The sequence below is a fragment of the Passer domesticus genome, chromosome 8 (genome assembly GCF_036417665.1).
Source record: "Passer domesticus isolate bPasDom1 chromosome 8, bPasDom1.hap1, whole genome shotgun sequence".
NCBI lineage: Eukaryota > Metazoa > Chordata > Aves > Passeriformes > Passeridae > Passer > Passer domesticus.
In genome coordinates this window covers 44,328,574-44,352,199 of record NC_087481.1, presented here as the reverse complement: position 1 = coordinate 44,352,199, position 23,626 = coordinate 44,328,574, and the positions used below count along the sequence as shown (strand labels likewise).

The 23,626-nt window shown below is 37.3% G+C and overlaps 1 protein-coding gene across 6 annotated transcripts in view; it reads left to right on the top strand.

Moving 5' to 3' along the window:
* LOC135306658 (gamma-aminobutyric acid receptor subunit pi-like) overlaps nt 1–23,626 on the top strand; it is a 47,585-nt gene that overhangs the window by 13,021 nt on the left and 10,938 nt on the right. For 3 of the 6 annotated variants that reach the window (XM_064430969.1, XM_064430970.1, XM_064430971.1), the window contains exons 4-8: nt 2,673–2,776; nt 11,049–11,116; nt 12,336–12,553; nt 13,171–13,253; nt 17,645–17,782. In XM_064430969.1, coding sequence (XP_064287039.1) covers nt 2,673–2,776; nt 11,049–11,116; nt 12,336–12,553; nt 13,171–13,253; nt 17,645–17,782 — 611 coding nt within the window. Of the gene's footprint in view, nt 1–1,993; nt 2,126–2,672; nt 2,777–10,368; nt 10,433–10,701; nt 10,763–11,048; nt 11,117–12,335; nt 12,554–13,170; nt 13,254–17,644; nt 17,783–23,626 lie in introns of those variants that run through there. The other 3 variants (XM_064430972.1, XM_064430974.1, XM_064430973.1) reach the window with 3 other exon arrangements.

The window sequence follows — 23,626 nt, the reverse complement described above, 5'->3', positions numbered from 1 at the left end:
AGAAAATAAATAATTATAATTCAGCTTTTATAAAAGCAACCAGAAGGCATTGAACCTGATGAGTTAAAGCATTTATTATGCATTGACAGCCCAGAATAGATAGATATTCTCAGCTGAAAAATAATTATATACTCAGGGTTTTTTTTTTCTGTAAAAGCCTGTTCACGCCTCAGTTGCTGGAACACCTGTTGCAAGGCAATTCCGTACTTAAATGCATGCCAAGGTATTTTACATGCATTAAGAAAATGGAGGAACTTAAACAGCTTCCCTTAACCATGAAACATAAATATAACAACACAAATATTGGTTAAAAGAGAAGCTTAGATGCATTATTGAGAAGATGCAGATGTAGAAGTGGAGCGAGTCTCAGATTTTCCCTTTGTGAATGTGTGCAGTTGTGAGCTCGCTGTGGCTGAGCTGGGAATGGAGCACGTGAATGAAAGAGCACTTTGAAGGTAGCAGGGAATCATCCCTTAAAACACAGAAACCCCAAACTGCTTAGGGCAGAGAGCCTCTGTAGTTCCTTGTCTTTCAGCACTGACAGTCAGTCTGCCTCTGAGTGTCCCCCGGGGTCAGCAGGCTGCTAACAGCACACACATTTAGGAGGCCTCAGGTTCCTTTCACTTGCTGGCTTGCTGTGCTAGGACTTCTCTAAGGTTTAGTGGTCAAGCAGCACACAGGGGACCATTATGCCTCATTAATTCACAGCCTCAATTACAGCACAACAGCTTTCCCAGGCTTACTTAACCATAAATCTCAAAAGACCAGTGATACAAGGCTACACATCCTGTGTTAATGAGGAAAATTATGAATTACCACAGGTCATTTAAGGGAAGGACTTCCATAAAAATTTTGTAGATATATTTTGGAAAATAGAGTTAATGATAATGAACCAGACCACTCTGCAATTGTATATTGACTGGCAGAATAATATACCCTAACAGTAGGAAAGAAACAAGTTTTCCTTTAACATTTCACAACGTGTAAAACTTATTCAAGAACAATCCAGTAAAACTGTGAAATTAAGCTCATGCAGCTCACTGAACACTTAGCTAAATTGTAAATTACAAAAGGAGAGCTATCTATTCCAAGCACAGTATTTAAGAAATTAATTACATTCAAATGCATTTCCAATTTTAACATTTCTATGCAACATAAAACTAACCTTCTTATTTATAGTCACATCTCAACTCAACTCTGTTTCTTTAGGAAAAAACTTACAGGAGAAACTTCCCTTATTTCAGTTCTGGCATTACTCAAGGGTATACTTAAGTAACAACATAATTCTTTGGCAATATAGAAATAAAAAAGGGGAAAAATAAAGGAAAGAAATTAGATCATTCAAATAGCTAACATATTTGTGTTATAAGGCAGCTAATGAAAAACAGTTACTTCTGTGGCAATAGGGTCTGGTGAATAAAAAATTATACAGCAATAGCAGCTTTTCAAGCCAGTGGATACCACATTTAAAACCACAGTGTGATTTGGCCACGTGCATTCAGTGAGATCATCTTAGCATTTAAGCTTTTCCAGGTTAAGATACTGGATTATTCCTGGTGTCTCGGTGTCCTGACAAAAGAACTCAATCTTTCTCAGAAACAGCAAAATTAAAATGAAAATATCAAGCTTTGGAAAACTCCAGGAGACCCAGAAATATAATGCAGAAGAGAAAGCAGAGGTTTCAGGAGTAGCTCCAGAAAGAACTGAACTAAGAAATTCAGTGAGGATTTAGCACTATGAGGGAAGACCACAAAACACTGGCAGCCCCTTACCTAATGGTTTAAGCTTAGATTCTTCTCCCTAGGAGCAAATCACGACAGCTCTTGCACCTCCTGTAGGAGAGCTGATCATTTTTTGGGGCCAGCAAATCCCAGAGCAAGGATCAAAATCTACAGACCCTTCTCCTGGTGTTTATATAGGTGTCTGTTCTCCATCAGCAGAGACAATGCCTCTGCCAGCTGGGCTCACCAAGGCAATTAATTATTTGCTTCTCACCTTTATAATTCATACCCCACCTTTCTCAAATCATTGGGACAAGTAGTTGTGACTGTCGGTGCTGTAATTTCTGAAGAGCACACCCTGCTCGGGGTCTTGGGGTGCTCACCTTCGGGGTTAGGCAGAAAGGGTTTGTAATTATTTATATATCACTTCTATGGATTGTATTTGTAGCTGTTTCTGAACAGAGGAAGTACTTGAATTCTCATTATGCTTCACTGGTTTTGGTCAACAGGATTATTTCTGTAGCCTGTTTAAAAATTGTGTTGTGAAAGCAGGATTTTAAGAGTGTTTTTATGCACTAGTCTCTGAGGTTGATTTCTGTCTCTGAGACCTAAATATAATGTATTTCATTATGTAAAAAGAAGCTTTATTTTAAATGATGAAATAAACAACCAGCATCCCTTCCACATTCCTAGCTTATAACCATAATGCCCTGTTTACAGATAAAGTATTAAAGAAGATTGTTTCTCAGATGGAATGTTAAGAAATAGTAGACTTTAAGGTATAAAAAGAAATAGACTTAGACTTTAAGGTATGAAAAGAAATAATAAACTTTAAGGTATAAAAGAGTTTTTTTCCCAATAAGAGACAAATACAGATTATGACATCTGATATTTTTTTGAATATTTTTTATTATGTCCTTTTAAAACATCCTCATTTTCAATTCCTTTTAGGTCAATGGAAATTCCTGAAGCTGAAGGAAAAAGTGAAATTCTACCTCCAACAATACAAAAAATAATAAAAGGGTACAACAAGTATCTACGTCCATTTTTTGATAGTAAGTAGAATAGCTCTTTCGATAAGACTGAGTCATAACATAATGTGGTGCCTAAAATTCTGTAGTGAGAGCAAATGGCTTTTTCTGTACTTTTTTCCTCTGATATCTGACAGCCACTGATCTGATTATATATGTTCTGTGATATAATAAGATAGAGTTTAATAGCTTTTGTGGCCCAAGGTGAAACATGTATTTTCCAAGTATTTGCAAGCTAAACTTCCAGACTGTTAGAAACTTGACTATTATTGTATGTCTGTCTTCATGAAATAAGCTCTAACATCTTACCTGTTTAAAAGTGTAATTGCCTCTAATTTCCTAAATAATAACTATAAAAAGCTTTGATTAAAGATTTGAAAGCTTTATATATCAAGCTGTTCATAACAGCACAGGCAAGTCTTGTTACTATGCAAAGTACTATGTGCCTCAGCTATAAGATTGCAAGAGAATGATTTAATAAATGATACTTGCCTCAGGTCTTAAAGCTCACTGAACAGATTTACTGAAAATTGTGGGGGGGAAATGAATTGAAAAGAGAAAATGAATCAAAAATATCAGTTCCCTGCATCAGAAACCAATGGTCGCTAGATTGGAAGAGCCATATTGTCTGCTGCATCAAGGCTGATTTTACTGCCCTGCAGTGCAGTCAGACACCTGAAATCTCAATGAAAAACCTCCCTGTTTGAGTCAGGCTATTGGATGTATAGAGGTACTGAGGAGTTTGAAGTGGCATGAAGAGCTTGTCCTGGAGGAAGTGCAGGACCTTGAAGAAGCAAATAGTCTGAATATTGAAAAGAAGCTCAGCACCTTGTGTCTGTCAAGAAATAAACTTGTAGTGTGAATGCTAGGCAATAACATCTAGCTTAAGCTAGATGTTTGCAAATGTTAGAGATATGAGTGCAAATGAAATATTTTATATCCCTTTATATCCTATTTCAAAAATTATTAACTAATGAGTTTCTAAGACCATAGTGTTGCCTCTTGCCATCCAAATACCTGGTTCAGTATGGATGCTCCACATCACGTGCTCTTTCTGAATCCATATATAATAATTTTAAGATACACCTGTATTTTAGGTTGAAGAAAAAGGGAAAAACTATTTCATCAGTTTGTTTTTATTGTAATTATCTTAGCTGATGATAAAAATTCTATAAAATATTTAATGCTCTAAGGAGGCTGACAGCAAAATAAAATTAACTTTAATAAATAAACTAACCCTTCCTCATTGGAGATGATGCATAATGTAAAATAACTGTGTTCAGTGGCCATTAATATATTTTATTCATTACCTCATGTTAGTACTAGAGATATGTTGGCACTGCCATGATGAGTGTGCTTAGGTAGACAACAGAGTCTCATTTCAAAATCCTGTAATAGCAATTAAGACGTACTGTAAAGCATATTTGAGTTACAAATCTGCCTTTTCTCCATCTTTTTATCCTCAGCTGTTGTATTGCAGCATGGCTATAGTTATTTTTTTGTCTGGGTGTTTTGTTCAGAGGGATGCTGAGGGCTCTCTGGGTGCCTAGAAGTCCCAGAGGAGCTCAGGCACAGATTGAGTCTGTCACACACAGAGCCAGTCTCACACCTCCAGACAGTGCCAGCATCCCTGCATATGCTCACTACAGCTCAGGCATGCACACTCTGCCTCAGAAACCTTTGATGGAGCTTTATTAGCTCGAGTGCTGAAGGAATGAGGTGACACTCTGAAAAAAATATATTTTATTAATGCCACTTCTAAATGCAGCGTTGGTGGTTTCGTGAGAAATTACTTTCTTTGTAGGAATAATTTGAGTTAGGATGACTCAGGCAATGCTTCTCCTGGTTTTTGAACCTGTAGCTTTTTGTGAGATCATTGGGGGTCACTTTCCCTGTTATAGAGGAAGATGTGCTTGGGCTGGGGAGTGGTGTCAGCCTAGTCCTGACCCCTCTCTGTTACTGGCAGGGTGGGCTACACTTTGCATGAGGGTGAGGCCAAGGAGAAGCTATTGCTCTTCTTGGAAGCAGAGCTAGCAAACTACCCAAATCCTCAGCTTAACAAACCTGTGGAATTGATTTATCTCTGTGACTTCAGCTATGCTGGCTTTGTTCCATGTGTTATTTTCCTGGTTTATATGGTGGTTTTTTGTCTACAGCTGGTGTACCTTGTGTCTGTTCTTGGTAACTGGCTTTACTCAAGTGGCACTGAGCTCCTTAATATTTAACAAAAGGGGTTTTAGTCCTGAAAGGAAAGTTAGGTATAAACATAAAATGACAGTTTCTTTCTCCTACAGCTAGAAAAACCAGAAATATTTACTAGTTAAGTAAAATTTATGGCAGCTCATAAAATTTTTAGTTTAATAAGCCTCCCATTTGCTTATTAATTTGTGTTTGGTCTTTGTGCTGGAACTAGCAGATGACTGGAAATGTCCCAACCACATACCCCAAATCGAGTAGTGTCATTAACCAGGGGAATATGAACATCTTTTTCATTTGAGTCCAATGACTGCATAACAACAAAAAAAAACTATCTTCTCCTCTTCTGGAGGACTGAATCTCCTGCTTTTCTAGATTTTAATTCTGGATTTATCTCACTTTCCTTTGGTCATCTCCTCCTGCACACTCACCCCTCCAGACCCGGGCTGCACAAACATTGCCATTTTTGTGTAACACTGACTGTCCTTCCCATCTCTAAGCATCTAAATTGGGTGCCCAGAGTTGGATTAGTTGAAGCCAGCCTTAGTGTTTCAGAGGCCTATAGACAAGTAAACCTTGCTGAGTGTTCCATGTTTGTCCACGGTGGGTGGCACCTACAGGTTGCCACATTGTGAGGGAACTTCAGATGCTGCTAGCACAGAGGAATCTCAGCTGGACTGGTTACTTAGCCCTGTCCTCGTCTGAATTTTGCTATTAAGAATGTTCTCTTTGAACTGGTTCATCAAGCAAGTCTTCATAAATTAAGCAGATAGGTGCAATAAAGAATGAAAAAACCCCAAACCCCTGATCTGGAATGATTTTAGCCATTCCTTGGACTGGAATATGAAATGCTCCTATACTAATGTTAGTAGATATTACTCCTCAATATAGTTATATCTATCCTACCCTTACAGATATATATGGAACACTTCTATAGAAAAGCTGGCATAAGGGATTTAAAAATCAACAGTTATTTCCCTTAAATGTGCTACATTACCCTGACACTTTATCTCAGCAATACAAGTTGAATTCCACCTCGAGTTTTCTGCTGGAACCATGTAGATCAATTTTATAACTTTATGTGCTGTGCTAAACTCTCTGAATTAATGAGCAATTCCTGCAGACTTCAGTGAGCCTTGGATTACGTTCATAGGGTTGTCAAGGGATGCATAAAATCTTGTAAATAATTTTATACAAATAGATTTTGTTCTGTGATTGAATGTGATAATTTGAGTGTTCTAATTAAAAAGAGAGATACTAGGAAAAGGTCACAGCTAAGTATATTTGAATATGGAAGCTGCTTTCAAGTGGTACAGAAAAGTGTCATGCTTAAATCCGATATTCTAAATAATATTTAAAATATTATTTTCCTTCACTTCATAATGAGTAATACATTTCATAGGCATAAGGTTTAAATTAAAGCAAATAAAATTTTGGGTCCAACCTTCTGTGTAAGACCTGTCATCATGGGTTTTTTCCCCTCAAATGTTATTTATATTAAGTTCTATACATTTAATTAGATGAAAGCATTTTAGTCTTCAGAAGTGTACAAAAGAGACATCAGAATGTTAGCTGTGTCTAACACCCTTTGGTTTAGTGAGGCAAACTTGCAGGGTACAAAAGACAGAAATACCAAATAAACATCATCTAAAGACTATTTTAAGTCCCAGCTAGCCAATATGTAATTCTTTAGAGAAAAGCAAAAAGCCCAGAATATGTAAACTTCAGCATACACATGGCAATGGAGATTTTCCTTCTTTTCCCAGGAGACACACTAAGAACATCTGATTACCACCAAAGCCAGGTTCCTGCATGCAGGACAGTTTGGGTTTTGGTTTTTGACAGGGTTCTTCCCTACCTCTCCAACCCCTTCAAAGGGTTAGCTCCAGAGACCCTAAATTATAAGTGGTTTATATATATTTATATAAACTGTTTATATAAATTATGTTCAGATAGTAAAAAGATCAATTTATTTGAAGTTTCCTGTTGTGTCCAGCATCCATAAACTGGGATCTTACTTTGCTTTGCCAAACAATGTGCACAACTAACTACAGCATGCATTTTCTGACATTGGACAAGTCACCTTTCTGACTTCTCTTTGAGGAGCTGAGTAAACAATGCTCCTTGATTTTTATGTTACAAGATTTGATATTAAAGTTCCAGATTTTTTGTCTTTTGTAATATTTCTCTTTCTCTCAACCAAACTGTGTCTGCTGTTTGCACATTTTATTTAAATGTGGAAAACGAATCCCGTCACAGTCATAACAGTCTTGCCAATACAGAATAGATTGCAAGATAACTTAATTCTGTGCATTACTCCCCATTGTAATAATGATGCTGCCAAAGCATAAGATGGAAAGAGCATGTTAAAATGATTATCTGTGACAGACTCTAAATCCTTCTCAAAGGCACTGCTCGCCAAGATGGTTTCCTATCCTGTGTGTGCTGCCTGTCTTATTTGTCCTCACATTAATTGCTTGCATTTGGCGGTATGGAAACATGGACAAATTATTTAACCAGCTCCTGTTAACATGGTCCCCACCAGTTTTTGTCTTGTCCACAAACTGTACCAGCAAAGAAACATCAATGTCTAAAAATTATTGATGTAAACAAATAGGATTGAAACTGATCTGTGCTAGAAATGGGTCTGTCTTCTGATGCCTTCAAATCAAGAATTACAGTTGAGATCTGTCAGAAGGCCTGTCTTAACCTGTCTACTTTCTTCATGTAACTATTTCTCAAGAAAGATGTCTTGTGGCGGGAAGTTAAATGCACTGAAAAAAATCTGAGCTTTATGTAAGAATTCTGTAATGCTCCAAAGCAAGGCTGACAATCAGAGGGACAAAATGAGTTTTTTAGGAAGCTATAATGAATGATTCTAGTGATAATTTTCCTTCTAATTTTTTGTTTATTTGCAGTATTTTATCCAGTATTGCTGAAAAGATAAGGCATTCTTAAAAAAAGCCTTTTGAGACCTTTTTGAATGTCAGAATTGTTTTGAGTTTTCTTAAACTAAGTGAAAAAGGGCTCATGCTAATGGCTCGGCACTGGAAATTACTGATAGTGCTGATCCATTGCAGTATCCATGACACAGTGGTGGTTTATTTTGCTGCTACAGACTGGGATCATTGCAGTGAGTGATCCAAACTTAATTTTTAGGTATGCTATCTGCCACTCTTCTGGCTGCTTTCCCATTTGGGATCACTATGAATATCTGTAAAGGGCATAGGGGAAGAGTTTACATAAATTGCAGTGAAATTGAAACGTTTGTTTCTTGGGCTGCACAGCCAGTGCTGTAACAAGGCACTCCCTTTGGCCATGCTCTGCCATGCTTTGAAGATTCCCTTCAATAATGCAGGAGAGAGTGACTTCAGTTTTCTTCTGAAGATCAGTAGATTTCTTCTGATGTTGTCATTATGCATAGAACTTCTGCCAAACATATGGAAATGTAGGAACTGACTGCCTCGTCTGGTTTGCTGCCCAGTTTTTGACACTGTCAACAAGAGACCTTTCAGAGGAAGTTCAGAGGAAACCCTGGTGAATAATTATGAGCAGACTCATTCTGTTATTAGTACTTTACAATTTATGGTGCCTTACTAAGTAAACATTTATCCTCACATGCAAAAAAGAAATTGGCATTTGACTATTAACGATGTTCTGATTTAATTAACTGCTGGAGCAGAGCTGATCTTGGCATCTTGTATTGTGTTGATAAAGATTCTTTCCATAATTTGTTTTCCTGCACAGCTCCTCCCATACGGAGCATTGCTGTACCTGGGGTGATGAAGTTTTCTGCTGAGTTGTTGTGGGTGCTGGGCTGGGCAGGCTGGCTGCATGTGGGCAGTGAGAGCTGTTGGCTGGAGCAAGTGGAGCAGGATGGTTTTGTCCTGACTGTGCTGCCACTCCTTGGCACTTGAACCCAAGGCAGGTTTGTGTTCAGTCAGTTTGGGCTTGAAGTACATCTCAACCTGAGCTAGATGTCTTGTGGTGCTTGGGAGTCACCCAACACTGCTGTGCTGTTGTGTTACTCAGTAAGTCTTTGAAAAATACTTCAGCAGGAAATAAAAAAAGGATCTACAAAGTTTTGTTTGTCTGATTCCTGAGAAATTACCCCCTGCTTAATTTCAGTAATCTTGCTGGAAAGTCAGCTTTCCTGCTCATATGTGTAACAACCTAACACTGATGATACTGAAATGCTGCTAATGGACATTTTCCCTAATCTGTATCACTTTACTGGATAAGGATCAGATGTTGTTCCTACTAATAAATCATGATATAATAGAAAGAGTCTGATTATTTCCAGCCATGATTCCTGCATAGTCATCTGAACACTGCACTGTCCTGTCCTTGGGGTGATCCATCATTAAGCATGAGCCTTGCTGAATGGGGTTCTCCCCAAATGATCATGAGATAGTTGGCAATAATATGCTCTGTTACACTCATACATGGCAATCTCTAGGAAGATGTAGAAAACCCCAGAACATGGGTTATAAATCACATTACTTTAAAATTCAATGGTTTTCGAGGGTCTGACATATCTTTTGATGCTGGCAGTATTGTACCTGCACTTATGACATAGTACAATGGTAAGTATAAGTATTAATTGTTGTACCCCATGTAGCTGGGATGAGTTTCTTAGGGGTTGAGCTTTTAATCCTGGAGATAGAAAAAATAAATTTATTCATGGAGTATCAAAACATGAAAAGAGTGGGAAGAAACAGAAGAACAAGCTGTCAATGATCTGAGAGTTATTCAGTCAATTTTGTTTCAACATTAACCTCCAAAGTCTTCTTTCAATATATGAACAATAGTTTCTAAACCCAATCTATAATTTAATAGTATATAACAAGCATGCATATTAGCAGCAGGGCATGCTGCAAACCTGCAGTCCTGTTTTAAGCTGGAGCTGTATCTTTAAACTTTTAACTGAGTCCAGAACAAAGGACTTAAAGATTTTTTTAGGAGTGACAAATGTGTAATGATTTTAACACATGCATTAAAATGAAAGTATTTTGTAAAAAAATACTAATAAGCTTTCACATCTCAGAATGATACATTTTTTTCTTTAATGTTATTCAGGAGGGTGGAGTTGGACTCCATGTTCCTCTGGATGCTATTTGGGGCCATATAGGAGATTTCCACAAAATGTATTGCAAGGAGCCAAGAAGGGCTTTCAGCCATGTGAGATAGGGGCACTAGCAGCTGCAAAGGTTTTACCTGAAGTATTTCTGCATTTCTTAGTGCTATGTTCTCTTCTCAATTGCTTGGAAAGATGCACTGATTTAATATTAATTTCTTTGTAGAAGCACTCTTTTAATTATTCTGCACATATTCAACCAGGAATAATGTTGTGTTTTCATCAAAGTTCTGCACAAATTCTGCATTTTAAAATGCACAACTGGTAATCTTCCTTCCAACAGTGTGAAATGCACATTGAGGAAATGGGAATCGGAGCATACTGACATTACAATAACAACTACTTAGGTATGGTGTTTAACTACATTGAATAGGCCTTCAGCTTATGACAAGTTTTCCTTTATAAATGCAAATATTTAAATCACAAGTTTCTTGCTAGTGGTCAAAGGCAAGATATTAAATTACAATGATACAATATATACCATAAATTCTTAAATGGAAGTCACTCAGCTGTGCCATCTGGATATTAACCATGTGACATTGCCAGGTGAAACTTCTTACTTCACCCACATCTGATGGACCAGATGTTGCAACTGGAAGAATTCTTTGCACTGCTCTGCACCTCAGAGCAGAAGAGTCTGATGTACCATGGGGATTGTGCCTTCCACACCTTATTGTGTAACATTTTTCCCAGCACCTTTTTTTCAGGGGAAAAAAATAATATAAACCAGGAAGTATTTAAGAAATAAATCCTGTTTCTGAAAACTAAAATAGTTTTAGCTCAGAAGTATGACATTTTGGTTAAGAATGTGAAAATTCTTGCATAATCTGTGTTTCAGGAATATTTAAGATACCTTCTAAACATTTAGAAAAAAAAAGGAAAGATTTTGTAGACAGTTCTCATGAACACTGAATATTAAAGAAGTACGAGCTACATTCTGACTTTCTCTTTTTTTTTTTGCAGATGGTCCTGTGTCAGTTGGAATGAGTATGGATATTGCAAGCATTGATACAATATCAGAAATAAATATGGTATAGTAGTTTTTGCAGTCTTTTCTTTGCTTGTCGATAAGCTGATGTCTTGTGCTTACAGCTGCTGGCAGTACAACTTTGGGCTTGTCTCCTTGTGAAGTCACTACGGGTTAGGAGATGGAATTCTCTTTTTCATGATACACTTATTGTGTTTATAACACTATAATAAGCATAGAAATGCAGCTGTGAATCCCACCTCTCACAGATACAAACAGAAATCTGCTACTGAGTATTAATCTTAATGAGAAGCATGTGGATCAGTTCTCATTTTTCAGCTGAAATGTCTAAATCTTTATGCATTTCAGAAAAATAAAGATGTATTCATGTGCCTTTGAAGCCACTCTCCCTGTGATTAGATACAGCTGAACTCAGGCTGTTTTTCTCTTCTGTTGTTGCTGTCACACATTAATTTATTCCAGCTGTGTTTCATTTAATTTGTATCATTTGTTCTTGAACAAACTATGCAATGGAATGTACTTTTCTACTTAAAGATCCTCCATTGGTACACAGAAATAAAAAGAAAAAATAATTAATCAGATATTAGATTGAGTGTATTAGTAATTAGTAATTATTAGTTACTATTTAGAAAGGGGAAATAAGGTCAGAACTTCAGATGAATTTATAATTTTCATAATGCATAATAAAATCAAAAGTTGGTTTAAAGGTGTAAGAAATAATATTATCTTAATGTAGGGCTGCAAGGCATCTAAATTGAATTGGAATTGGATTGAGTGCTGTGTTCAAGGTCTTGATAAATTGGGTACCACTGTTTCCTTTGTGATGCTAAAAGGAGAAACTGTGCTAAAAGATTCCTTTCCTGTCTATATGAATTCATTCAACTTTTTGCCATGTGCTCTTAAAAAATTCTTTATTTATTAACTTATGTGAATAAAGTGAGATTTGGAACCACTTACATAAATCATTCTAAAACTTCAAGGTTTACAGAGCCAGATTATCTGCTTAAAAAGCTCTGATGACTTCAGCTGATTCATAGCCCCAACTAAGGCCAGCAGCTTTTACTGTAAATGAACATTAGAACAAAATCTACCAACCTCACATGGAGTGCCAGAAAATTTGGCAGAATTCAGTACAGCTGCTCTTGGAGTGCCAGGGACATGGAGAATCACAGTTTGTGCCCAGCAGCTGTTTCCATATACTTCTGTAAAAGTGAATACAACACAGGCTCCCTTTGTATGATAATTTTGATTTTCTCTTTGAGGACTACACAGCTACCATATTTCTCAGGCAGCGATGGACTGATGAGAGGCTTTGTTTTGATGGTAATAAGAGTTTGAGCTTAGATGGTCGACTCGTGGAAATGCTTTGGGTGCCAGATACCTTCATAGTGGATTCAAAAAAGTCTTTTCTTCATGATGTCACTGTTGAGAATCGTCTCATAAGGATATACCCTAATGGAACAGTGTTGTATGCTATAAGGTATGTAAATACCACATATAAGCCTTTATGATTGTGTCTACTTATGTTTCAAACTTCCCAGGCTCTGCTTAGGAAAATGAGTCTGTTTGTAAAAGTGGTGTCTTGTAGTTTTATGAATACATAATATTCTTGATCAATATGGATAAATTATTAAATTTAGTAATAGATCTTCCCTAAATAGACCCTTTTGCTTCATGCAGACTGAACACAGGAATTGCATGTTGCCATTCCAGTTTGCAGTGAAGCCATCACAGGGGCAAACAAGCTGTGATGATGGATTTGCATGATTTGTTGTGAATTACCCTTTGTGAAAGGTTTTGATAAATATAACCAAATCTTAAAATATATTGCAAATAACAAAGGAAAATGCTCCCTTCTCACTTACAGTGCACAAATGGTGGCCTTTTTAGACCATCAATGAACTCAGCTGTTCTGCTGTGGTTTCTGTTTGGGATTGTATTACTCTGATACCAGTAAATAATAGATTTTTTTTTTCCTCACAATAGATATTAGGCTGAAAATATTATTTCCAAAAGGATACATGGCATTTTTTTATTTTTACTGCTGAACATTTTTGTCCCATTAATACTTACAAAACTTTTTTTTTCCCCCTGAAGGATCACAACAACTGTTTCATGCAGCATGGATCTGACTAAATATCCAATGGATAAGCAGACATGTACTTTGCAACTGGAGAGCTGTAAGACACTTAATCCTTACTGTTTTATACAATTAGAAAAATATCTATTTCTGCTAGATATTATCAGAGTGGCTGGAATTTTCATAGAAGACATTATGTGGCCAGTCTCTGCTGAATTACAGTGGTGTCTGTGTGCAAAGATGTGTGCACATATTTGCACATGAGATCACTGAAAATAGCATGGCAATACTGAACTGCTGTAGTGCTAATTAATGATGGAGCAAAATCCTGGGAGATTCTCACAGGCTTGTTTTGGCAGTGCATCCTGCAGTTAATGTCTTGGTCTTCAGAGGGAGTTCTGTGAACAGGCATTTTCTAGCACAGATGAGATAATTTTTTTTCCTTTTCAGAGTGTATGTAATTTTTTTCCCCTTGAGATAAAATTCCTTTAGGAAAGAAAGAAATGAGAATAAGGCTTATTTGTAAGGCATGTAGTTCATATTTAATAATTTAACATTTTCAGATCTTGCTCTGACTTATTTAATTGTCTCTGTGTCAGTGCCCTGGTAAAAGATGTGATCAATTGATGAACAAGAGTAAATATATTTTTTTTCATTTTATCAATCAATATCCTCATATTTTATTTGAAATAGCTTCTCTAATACTTTGTAGGCATGGTTACTTTGCAAACACACAAACATGCACTTTTTAAATTAAATGTTTGCTATTATTAATATGACAAGACTCTAGAAAACAATTTTTGCATGGGATAACAGAGAAGAATAACCATTTCTGTAAGATGAAAATATATATTTAAAATACATGCTCAAAATCTTTTGGAAGGCTGTTCAGTACTTGTCAAGTTTTATTCTGTGTCTTTTCAGAAGTGTGTGTTGTTCATCTCTTGTTGTTAATGACCCATTAGATTGCCGCAAAGTTTAATTTTAGACAGAGACATAAAGGAAATGAACCCAAAACCTTCTTCACACAGGCATCCCTCTAGATCAAGCAGTTTTATGAGATCTGTTTAACAAACAGCTATTTGAATTGGAGTTGGGATTTGTCTTTATTTTTCTTTGGAAGAGCATACTATTAAATCAATGTATATAGATTTAAATCAACAGCACTGCCTAATGAGTCATTTAGTATTTCTCAAGTTCCAGAATGAAATATATGTCCCACAGGAATTTACAAGTTATTTGACAGGATTTAAAAAAAATAAAAAGGAGAATTCCCCATATAATTAAAACCAAGCTTTTTTCAGATTGATTCCATCTGCTTTTTCAACAGCACACAAGTGTCTCCTGTCCAAGGGGAAAACCCAGTCATGTCACAACAAATGTTCCCATTACATTGGTGTTTAGTTTTGAGGAAAACAGATAGAAACAATAAATACAAAAAGGAAAGAGTGTGCCTTGCGCTGTGGCCTTTTCTCATTAATGCACTGCAGTCTTTCCTTTTGGGTAGGCTGGAAATTGGGTTTGTTTCCCCAGGTGATAAGGTGTGCTAATTTATAGATGAATAATGTCATCATCCTCCTGGCATGCTGCTTGCCAAGACCATTACCTGGGTTTAAGAATTGTGAATTCAGACATACACACACATCTGTACAAATATTGATGCTTGTAAATAAAATGTAAAATCTGCAGCAAATATTTGAACTGAAACAAAGAGTTAGGATTTTAATAAGTGATTATTAATATAAGGACAAATATGTCATGATATTATGAAGTAATGGCTTTATACCATAAAGCATCCCCAGTGACCTTTCCAACATCCTTTTCTGTTGGTGCTAGTTAGTAACTTTAATTGACTTGATTGACTTGTACTTTCTACATAGCAAAACACATTTTTGCCAACATGTTATCGTCCCCCCCCCCCCCCCCCCCCCCCCCCCCCCTTATTGCAACATTTTGGAATATGTTAGAAAACAGAGACTTGGCACTCTGAGTCTCTTGATATGGGTGCTGTGAAATTTGGGAAAGTGGAGCGCTCCTGCCTTGGTTGGTGCTGCCAAGGTGGGGTTCCTGCTCTCTGCCATGTGGCAGGGAACACCACCGTTCATCCTTGCTGGGCTGAAGGGTTTGTCCTCACATTTCCCTCACACAGACCCCCAGTCCAAATACGTATTCATGTCTTGGGCCCATCTCTGAAATTTTATTTCTTTTTGAATTTGTCGTTTACCATTTATTCAGTGAAGAGCCATGTGAAGGCACTTGACTTGTGCTTGACAATCAGTGAAAATTAAAATTAGCAACAGAAAGGTAAAGAAACTAATTTGTATTAGGCATTATGAATGTTTAATCCCAAATTTACTATTCCTGTAGTTAACCCTATTGACATTAGCAGCTCATACTCTATCAACAATGTGCAAGAATGAGACATTCTGGGCTTGAGGAATTAGCTCGGATAAAAACTCAGTGTCACATAAAGAGAATAGAGATTACTTGTAAAAGCCAAATAACATGGGCTTAAGGATTTTGTCTCTATAAACTTTTGAAATGTTTTATAATTAGTAAAATGTTAATCTCTTGAATAAAGAACAACTTTGCACAGAGGGAGCACTGTACTATTTAACTTTAAAGACTATTGGGAAGGCTCTCTCCGTAAAAATTCTTCTTAAGAGTTTTGGAATTATTATACTCAAAGAATTTTCATAGGAAGGATCACCCAAACCTACTAATTGTCGCACTAATGAGAATATTTTGGAACAAAAGGAAAATAACCTCTGTTTCAAAACATGCTCGTTATCGTTCATGTGGACACCAAGAACTTCTCCTGTCTCACACAACTTGGAAGGCTGAATATCTTATAAAAACAAAAATGAATTTGCTGTGGTTCTTTGGATTTTATTTAAATGTCTGCAGTTCATTTATACTGAAAGGAAGTAAAACGAATCCGTGGCCGGAATCATGCATAAAAACTGGTTATATGAGGCTCCTTGCTTTGACTAAGGACAATGCAATCATTTGTTTATAGAAAATGTTACTTCTATTTTACATCTCACAAATCTGGGAAATTTCCCAGAATGTGGTTTTAGGGAATTGAAAACTTAGCTTGGATGCATATGCTTTTGGCTTAGTCATTTGACACAAAAGTGTTTTGGCTTTAATTGCTATAAATGTGATAATGTGAGCAGAGATTCCAGGCCATGATACCTTTTCATATAGCTGCTAGTGATAGTGAGAACAAAATCTGCATTTAAAGAATGAGCAGAGAAAAAATTTTCAGGTGAAATTGTCATTTAATAGATAACCAGCCCAGTGTTTTCCTACAATAAAATTTATTAACTCCTTTTTTTCCTGCTGAGATGGCTGGAGAAATCAGTTCTGTTTTGTCATTGCAAGAAAAAATCCCAATAACTTAAAAATATTAAAAGGCACCTTTTTTTTTGTTTGTTTTAATGCATCTCTTTTTTTCTGTGATTCTAGAGCTTTGTTCTTTTTGCAGCATATACCCTTGTGCAATGTATTGCATTATTGTCTCACTGTAATTTACTTACAGTTGACTGAAGTCTAAAAATAATCATCAGCTCATGTTTCTGTTCCCTAAGCTGAGCTATTAACTTGCACAATATAAATCTGTCAAATACAAAAATGATTGATCTAAGTAAGCTAAAGAAAAAAGATGTTCAAATGCTCCCTGTTAACATGTAAATTGCATTAACATAATCTTGAATTAATCATATACACTAGTCTGTAAAGTAGCCACCTTTTATATAATTGGGAAAAGCTACAGAGGTATTTTAGCTGTGATTGTGCTGCACATTGACAAGTGTGTGCAAAACACAGTTGCCTTCTGATAGATGATTCATCCAGCTCCTAATTACTGCTTGAAGGTTAAGAGGGAACCTCCTGGGGCCCCTGCAGCATGCCACGCTGTTGAGCCTGCAGAAACATCAGCTCTAAGCTGGTGTCCTTGGCAAGCATCTGAGCTCCTCAGCCAAAACCTTGTCCCCAGTGATGATTCAAGCTCAGGCTGGAGCGCAGCACCAGTGAGCAGCAGCTGTGCTGCTCTCCTCATCCCTTCATCTCTATGGGAATGAGGACCAACCCATTGCTGTACCGAGAAACAGCACAACACACGGCACATTTCATGTCCAGTCAAAATGCTGGCAAGTGCGGCAGTTCAGAAAAGCTCTAGTTTCTTAGATCCTAGTAGCTTTTGCCTTTAGAATACCAGGTGGTACTAATCTATTTTATTAGTTTGTCATTTATACTGAAATAGAAGACATAAAAAGACCACCTCCAAAAACACCAGCTTTTAACTTACAAGACTTTGCATGACATTGGAAATTTTGTTGTGAACAGCATTGCAATCTGCCAAAACCCATCATTGTTTATGTCTAAATGTACTTTCAGAAATAAGAAACAGCTGAACCATAAGTGTGCTCAACACAAATTAATTATTGTGCAAAATACACACAATTGTTGGCTTGTGTCTCTCTGCAGGGGGTTATAACATCAACGATGTCATGTTTTACTGGACCAGAGGAAATGATTCAGTTCGAGGTTTGGACACACTCCAGCTGGCACAGTACACAGTAGAAGACCACTTTACCTCCGTAACTGAAGCTGTGTACGAGACAGGTAAAAACACCCCTAAACCACTTTCTGGGTGCAGTTTGAACCATGGCTTTGGAAACAGAGCAGCATTAAGGACCTGAGCACACTGCTTTCTGTTAGGACGACAGTTTTCCTGTTCTAATAATTACATTCTTGAAGCCAGAAACATTTTTCAAGTTACAAGCAGAGACCAAGCTAATATAAAGACTGAGCATTTTCTTGGAGGCTACACATTATCTAAAGAATTATAAACAAGAATCTACTGCTCTTCCATGTGTCAGGGAGAGCTCTTGTGAAGGAAGAGGGCATTTAAATTGGAGACAGACCAGGGTACCCAGCTCAGATCAGCCATTCTGGCCTTACAAGGCAAATCAAAAGCCTCTATTCATCTGTGGAAATTCCTAGAATATGCTGCATGCTTTCACAGCTGCAGGAATTTGAGTTTCATGGCTGCTGCTTGTAGGAGTTGCTGTGTTTCTGTGGCAGCCTCTGCCCAGCCTGGTGGGCAGCAGGAAGGAGATTGCTCGACCTGAGGTTCCTGTGCCCAGGGACGGGTCAGGAGCATTTCCACAGACCTGCTCCTCTGCCGACCTTAGGAAACTGCTGTAGAAAGTTTCCTCTAACTGCAGGACGTAACCTCAGGGAACAGTGTGCTCTTGATTATTTTCCAGAGATTTTGAAAGGGATTTCAGAGAGTTCAAGACCTGCCAAACCTTTTTGTTCTTTGAGTTACTCTCAGGTCCTTCATTGCTGCTCTTCACTGTGTACCTGGTTTCTCCTCTGCTCAAGTCAGCGCACCCACACAAGGGGGTCATCTTTAAATCAAGACACACACATCCTTCAAAACTGCAGTTTCACCAGAGGACATGTTTCTAATTCTGAATCACAGAAATATAGTTTCTCTATTCCTTTATTGGGTATTTCTGCTTTAATAACACAGAGAAACTTGTGATCTAATTTCAGGTATTAATTCAGGCTAAAAAATTGAAGTTCTCTAAATGGATGTAAAAGTGTAAATTAAATACATACCAGCAGGCTCAAGGATCACAGAGTTTCTTGCTACTTATATAAGTGACATCTGCTTGCCTTCCTCTTTACAGCTTCTGGGTAAGCAGCATCAGGTTCAATCAAACAATAATCCTTTGCTGCTGTTCTGCCCAGAAGGGTATTCCCCATACAGGAAAGTGGAAGAGGAAACCTGCTTAATTCCTATCGCAGTCTATCACAGAATCAGGTTTAGAGACAAAAATGTTTGGTTGTGTTGGTTGGTTGTTCTTTGGTTTTGTTTGTTTTTTATCTAGATTGACTAAAACCAAATTCCAATTAGAGTTGAACAGGTATGATCAGATGAACTGTATTCTTCCAGTAAATGATGCTGTCTTCCTCCCTTTGTCTTGGCAGGAATCATTTGTTTGAAGTCAAAAGCCACTTTTTATTTTAATTACATGTTTTAAGACACACAAATTAATTCAATTAAAATTTCTCACACCTGCTTGTTCCAGTTCTCCTATTCAAGACAGCCATGTTATCAAGTGCTGTGCAGTGCTCTTAAAATTTAATCTCTGAATCCTCTTAATTTTCTACCGAGTCATTCTTAACTAGGTGCTATTCTCTACAGTTTTTTTGGGAAGCAGTTCCTACTGTAGGCCATATTAAAAGAAAAAAGCATGCAGATTATGGAGCTGTGTAATCAATTTTGAAATGAAAAATGATGTTTTGCATTTCCTCAGTGCCATTAATAGATATGAGAGTAGCTTATAAATAACAATAACATTATAAATAACAGCTGTTTATAACCACTACAATTCAAAGGGCTAAAGCTAAAGTTATGAGAGAAGAGCTGTGTGCAGCATTTCCTAACACAGCAAAAAAAGCAATCAGGGTTTGATACTCTGTGAACTTGAACAGGCAGTACAGCTGCTGTGCAAGTGAAATGCTGTACAGCAGTGCAAAACCCAAGTTCACGTACAGGCACTGACAGAGCCAAATTTAAAATGCAGTCAGCAAAATTCCTGCATAAGTAACTCCAGTAAATTTAAGAAAAGGACACAGAGGATTAATCTTGTTTGTAGAACAGCATGTATCACATAATAGTAATCACATTACTGTAATCACATAATAGTAAGTCACTTTGAATAATGTTAGCTAGATTTCTGGCTAGGGTTTGGTGTTGATTTTGTTTTGGTAGAGAACAATTTCATTTTGGACATGGGTAATTTAATTGTTAGAATTATTTCCTACATGTCTTTAACTATAGTCCTCATTCTTTGTACATTGATAAACTCTTGGACTCCCAAACCATATTATCTGCATCAGTGGGTCCTATGTTTTTATTTTAGCTGTCTAGCCAACACCACCTGCATTTTCAGAGTAATAAATACTAATCTAAAAAGCTTGCTTTTCTTACTGGAAAGACATAAAAGCAATGAAGAACTGTTACAGTGTAGCTTTTTTTTTGGTATAAATAATCAGAGAAATAAGGCTGAAATACATTTTAAAAATTCATTTAATCAATTCTTGTGTCACAAGGCAAGGTCATCTATATCTGCAGCCTACTTCCTGACAGATGTTTCTAGGAGTAAGTCAGACAAACCTCCAAAGTGTCTGCTTCACCACCTCCCTAGATGATTTTTTTCCTGGTGTTTATTACACGCATATTTTCCTCATGTCTAATCTTGATCTCCCTTGCTGCATTTCAGACCCATTATGTGGATATGGAAGACAAATGTCCTGCTTTTTTTCAGCAGCCTTTTCACTGTATCAAGACTGATATATCTTTTCTCAACAATTTTCCTCTTTTTAAATTCATATAAGCAATTTTCTAGATGTACTGTCTCTGCTATTGTTCACCCATTGAATTTTCATCTCTTTGCTGATATGCCGCACCCAAAAATGGGTTCCATTAGATATCCTCTAAGGATAGAAGGGTTTACTTAATATGTTCCATGAAATCTGTTCCTCTTTATGCATTCTAGGCCAATATTTGCCTTTCTTGCAGAAAATTATCATGCATTTTTGACCTTGTTCAGCTAGTGATTCCTCCTAGTTCTCTGACTCCTTTTTTTCCCTGTAACCACATGTTCCCTGAGCTTTGGGAACTGGTGATTCCCCTCTGAGTGCAGGACTTCATGCTTGTTGAATTCCCTTGTTTTACTTGCATTATAATAGTTAGTGAGATATTTTTGAACACCAGTCCTGTTCTCCAACTTGTTAACTCCACTCCTAACACACTCATGGTATGTCATCATGTAAGGGAATAGTTTTGGGCACAGGACAGACCCTCTGTGTTCCCACTTGATAAATGCTTCTATTTTCACAGCAAGCAATAGCTAATTAATCTCAATTTCCATTTTTAGTCGGAGAAAGAAGCAAAAACATAATTTAGAACTTCATGCTAATTGGCTGCTGATAGCTTTTTTTCCCAGCATCTTTCCTTAAGTCTTGCACCCACTGCTGAGCCTTCCTGTCAAGGCCTTGGCAGCAGCAGGGTGAAGAGGCTCAGCTTGCCCAGGTCGAGTCTAATGCTGAGTCTCCAGCCCAGAAGGCAGGGAGAGGCATGGCAGGCAGGCAGGGCTCTGGTGCACGTCCCCACTTGGAAAATGTCAAGTCAACAAACTGGCATATTCAAATGGTATTATTTTGGCAGAACAGAAGGAAAGAAGAGACAGAAGCATAAATTAAATCTCTGCTCCTTGATGCACAAAGACAAGATGTTTGCTCTGTTAAAAAGGCTGCAAAAGGAGCTGGCTGCTGTTCTTGTCTGCAGTCGCTGCCAGGGTTTTGATGTCTGTCTCAAATCCTTCTTGAGCCTCCTTGGGCTAGAGGCCTGTCAGCCCTTGTGTGGCTGTGCAGGGCTGAAGCTCTGTGCCACTGGCCACTGCCTGTAGTCAGCTTCTCAGGGGGATGTCACAGCCAAGCCAGGGAGGAGTTGGTCTCATTTATAATTATTGATCTGAAAAAAAAAGGTATACAAAATATAGAGATTATATAAAGTTTGTATAAGAGTGTGTGTTCATCAGTCACGGTCTCTTTCTAAATAGAAGCACTGCCTTGCTTTGTCCTACAGGCTCTTCTGCAATTTCCCAAGGTTCAGGAGATTATTTAGTTAATAATCAAGGTTTTCTAGGTTTCTCGGTACTTTTCCTTTTAAGGTATGGTGCACTGAATAACTTCCCCTCTTCCCTTTATAATTTCTTTTATTGTCTGTAATTGCACTCCAATTGTTACTTCTGAGAACATATTCTCTGCCATACAGGGCTCACAAAGAATCCCAGAGCTGTTCAGTAATAATCTTACCTGGTGAGTCTTCAGTCAGCCTCACCTAAGATTCAAACAATTACCTGTGGATATCTATCTTTATCATGTTATGTTCAATTTACTTCTCTGAGTTCACAGCATCCCTCTATGCAAACAAGCTTTTCCACTTGAGTTGATGTTTTCCATCATGAGTGTTTCTGAGATATTTCTTCAGTGTAGAACAGTTTAGAAAAAAACAATTTTGGAGGTTTAAAAAAAGTTACAGTAACATAAACCCATATGGAAATGCAATGAATGGAAAGAATACCAAGGATATTAGGAAGCATTCTTTTATTAACTCATCTGAATTTCTTTATAACATAGACATAAATAAACCTCAACACTTGGAAAACTTTCGGTGGCATAATTTTTTTTCTGTTTATTTTGTTGTTTTTTTGTTAGGTAAGCTAAGTGGCTAAATATACATACACATATACACTACATGAAAAGGTTTGTTTCATTCTTAGGAAATCTGAATTTCAAACTTATTTTTTGTAAAGCATTTTCATGAAGATGAAACTCTTGTTGAGAAGCCCAGCCTGAACTTTCATTTCCTTTAGTTCACCTCTGAAAAGCCATAGTAGTTTGTAAGATCTGCAGCATTTCTGACCAGTGAATGGTCCCAGCAGAGGTAACTAAGGAAGGAGTTTGTAAGATCCAGACTATGTAGTTTGTAAGATCTAGACTGTGAAGGACAGAAGATTGTTTTTTTCTCTGAGGGAAGGGCAAAGGAGCTGTAATAGCATATTAGCAATTTATATTGTCATCCTTGGCATCCTGCAGCAGTCAGAGAATTGCATTTCAGTCGCACAACTTATTTATCTTGTAAAAGTGGGGACATTCTGATTACTCACTGCCTGTGTTCATTGTAAACAAGCAATAACAAAATTGCATACTGAAAACTACGTTTTCAGTGTATAGTTATACCAGTAAAATCTATTTTAAACTCTCCTGTCCTCTGCCCTGAAAAGATGGGTGAGGAGGAAATGATGCATTGGTAGAACTACACTGACGTGCTTGTGTGAGTTGTACATCACACATTTTAGCAGACACCCAAGGGGCTATAATGAATAATTCATGAGAGAGAAAAGGATGCTCTTTGTGCCTGGCTGCACACCTCTGTGCAGGACACCAAAGTGCTTCTTACATAAAGAGTGATGTGGAGCAGTCTTTTACTGGAGTAGAGTTCAGCAGAAAGTCTAGGAAGTGGTTGTGGGGAAGGTGGTCTCATCCCAAAGCACTTAGAGTGGAAATTAGGAACTGCTGCCAGTATTTATAGAGAATCAATCCTTCCTTAGTTACCTCTGTTGGAACCATTCACTGGTCAGAAATGCTGCAGAAAAGATCAAAGATGCAGCATTCTGGCATCAACTGGGAACAGATGCCACAGAAAAATGGGATAATCAGAAAATGAACGACCTAGGGTGAAAAGGAATCTTGTTTAGGTTTATGTATTTCTCAAGCAGTGTAGCTATAGTCATTGTTGACAGAATCATCAGTGGCAAGTCTATACAAAGTGTCTGATAGTCAGAACTGTAAATTAGAATATAATTTTAAAATCCAAAAGCCAAA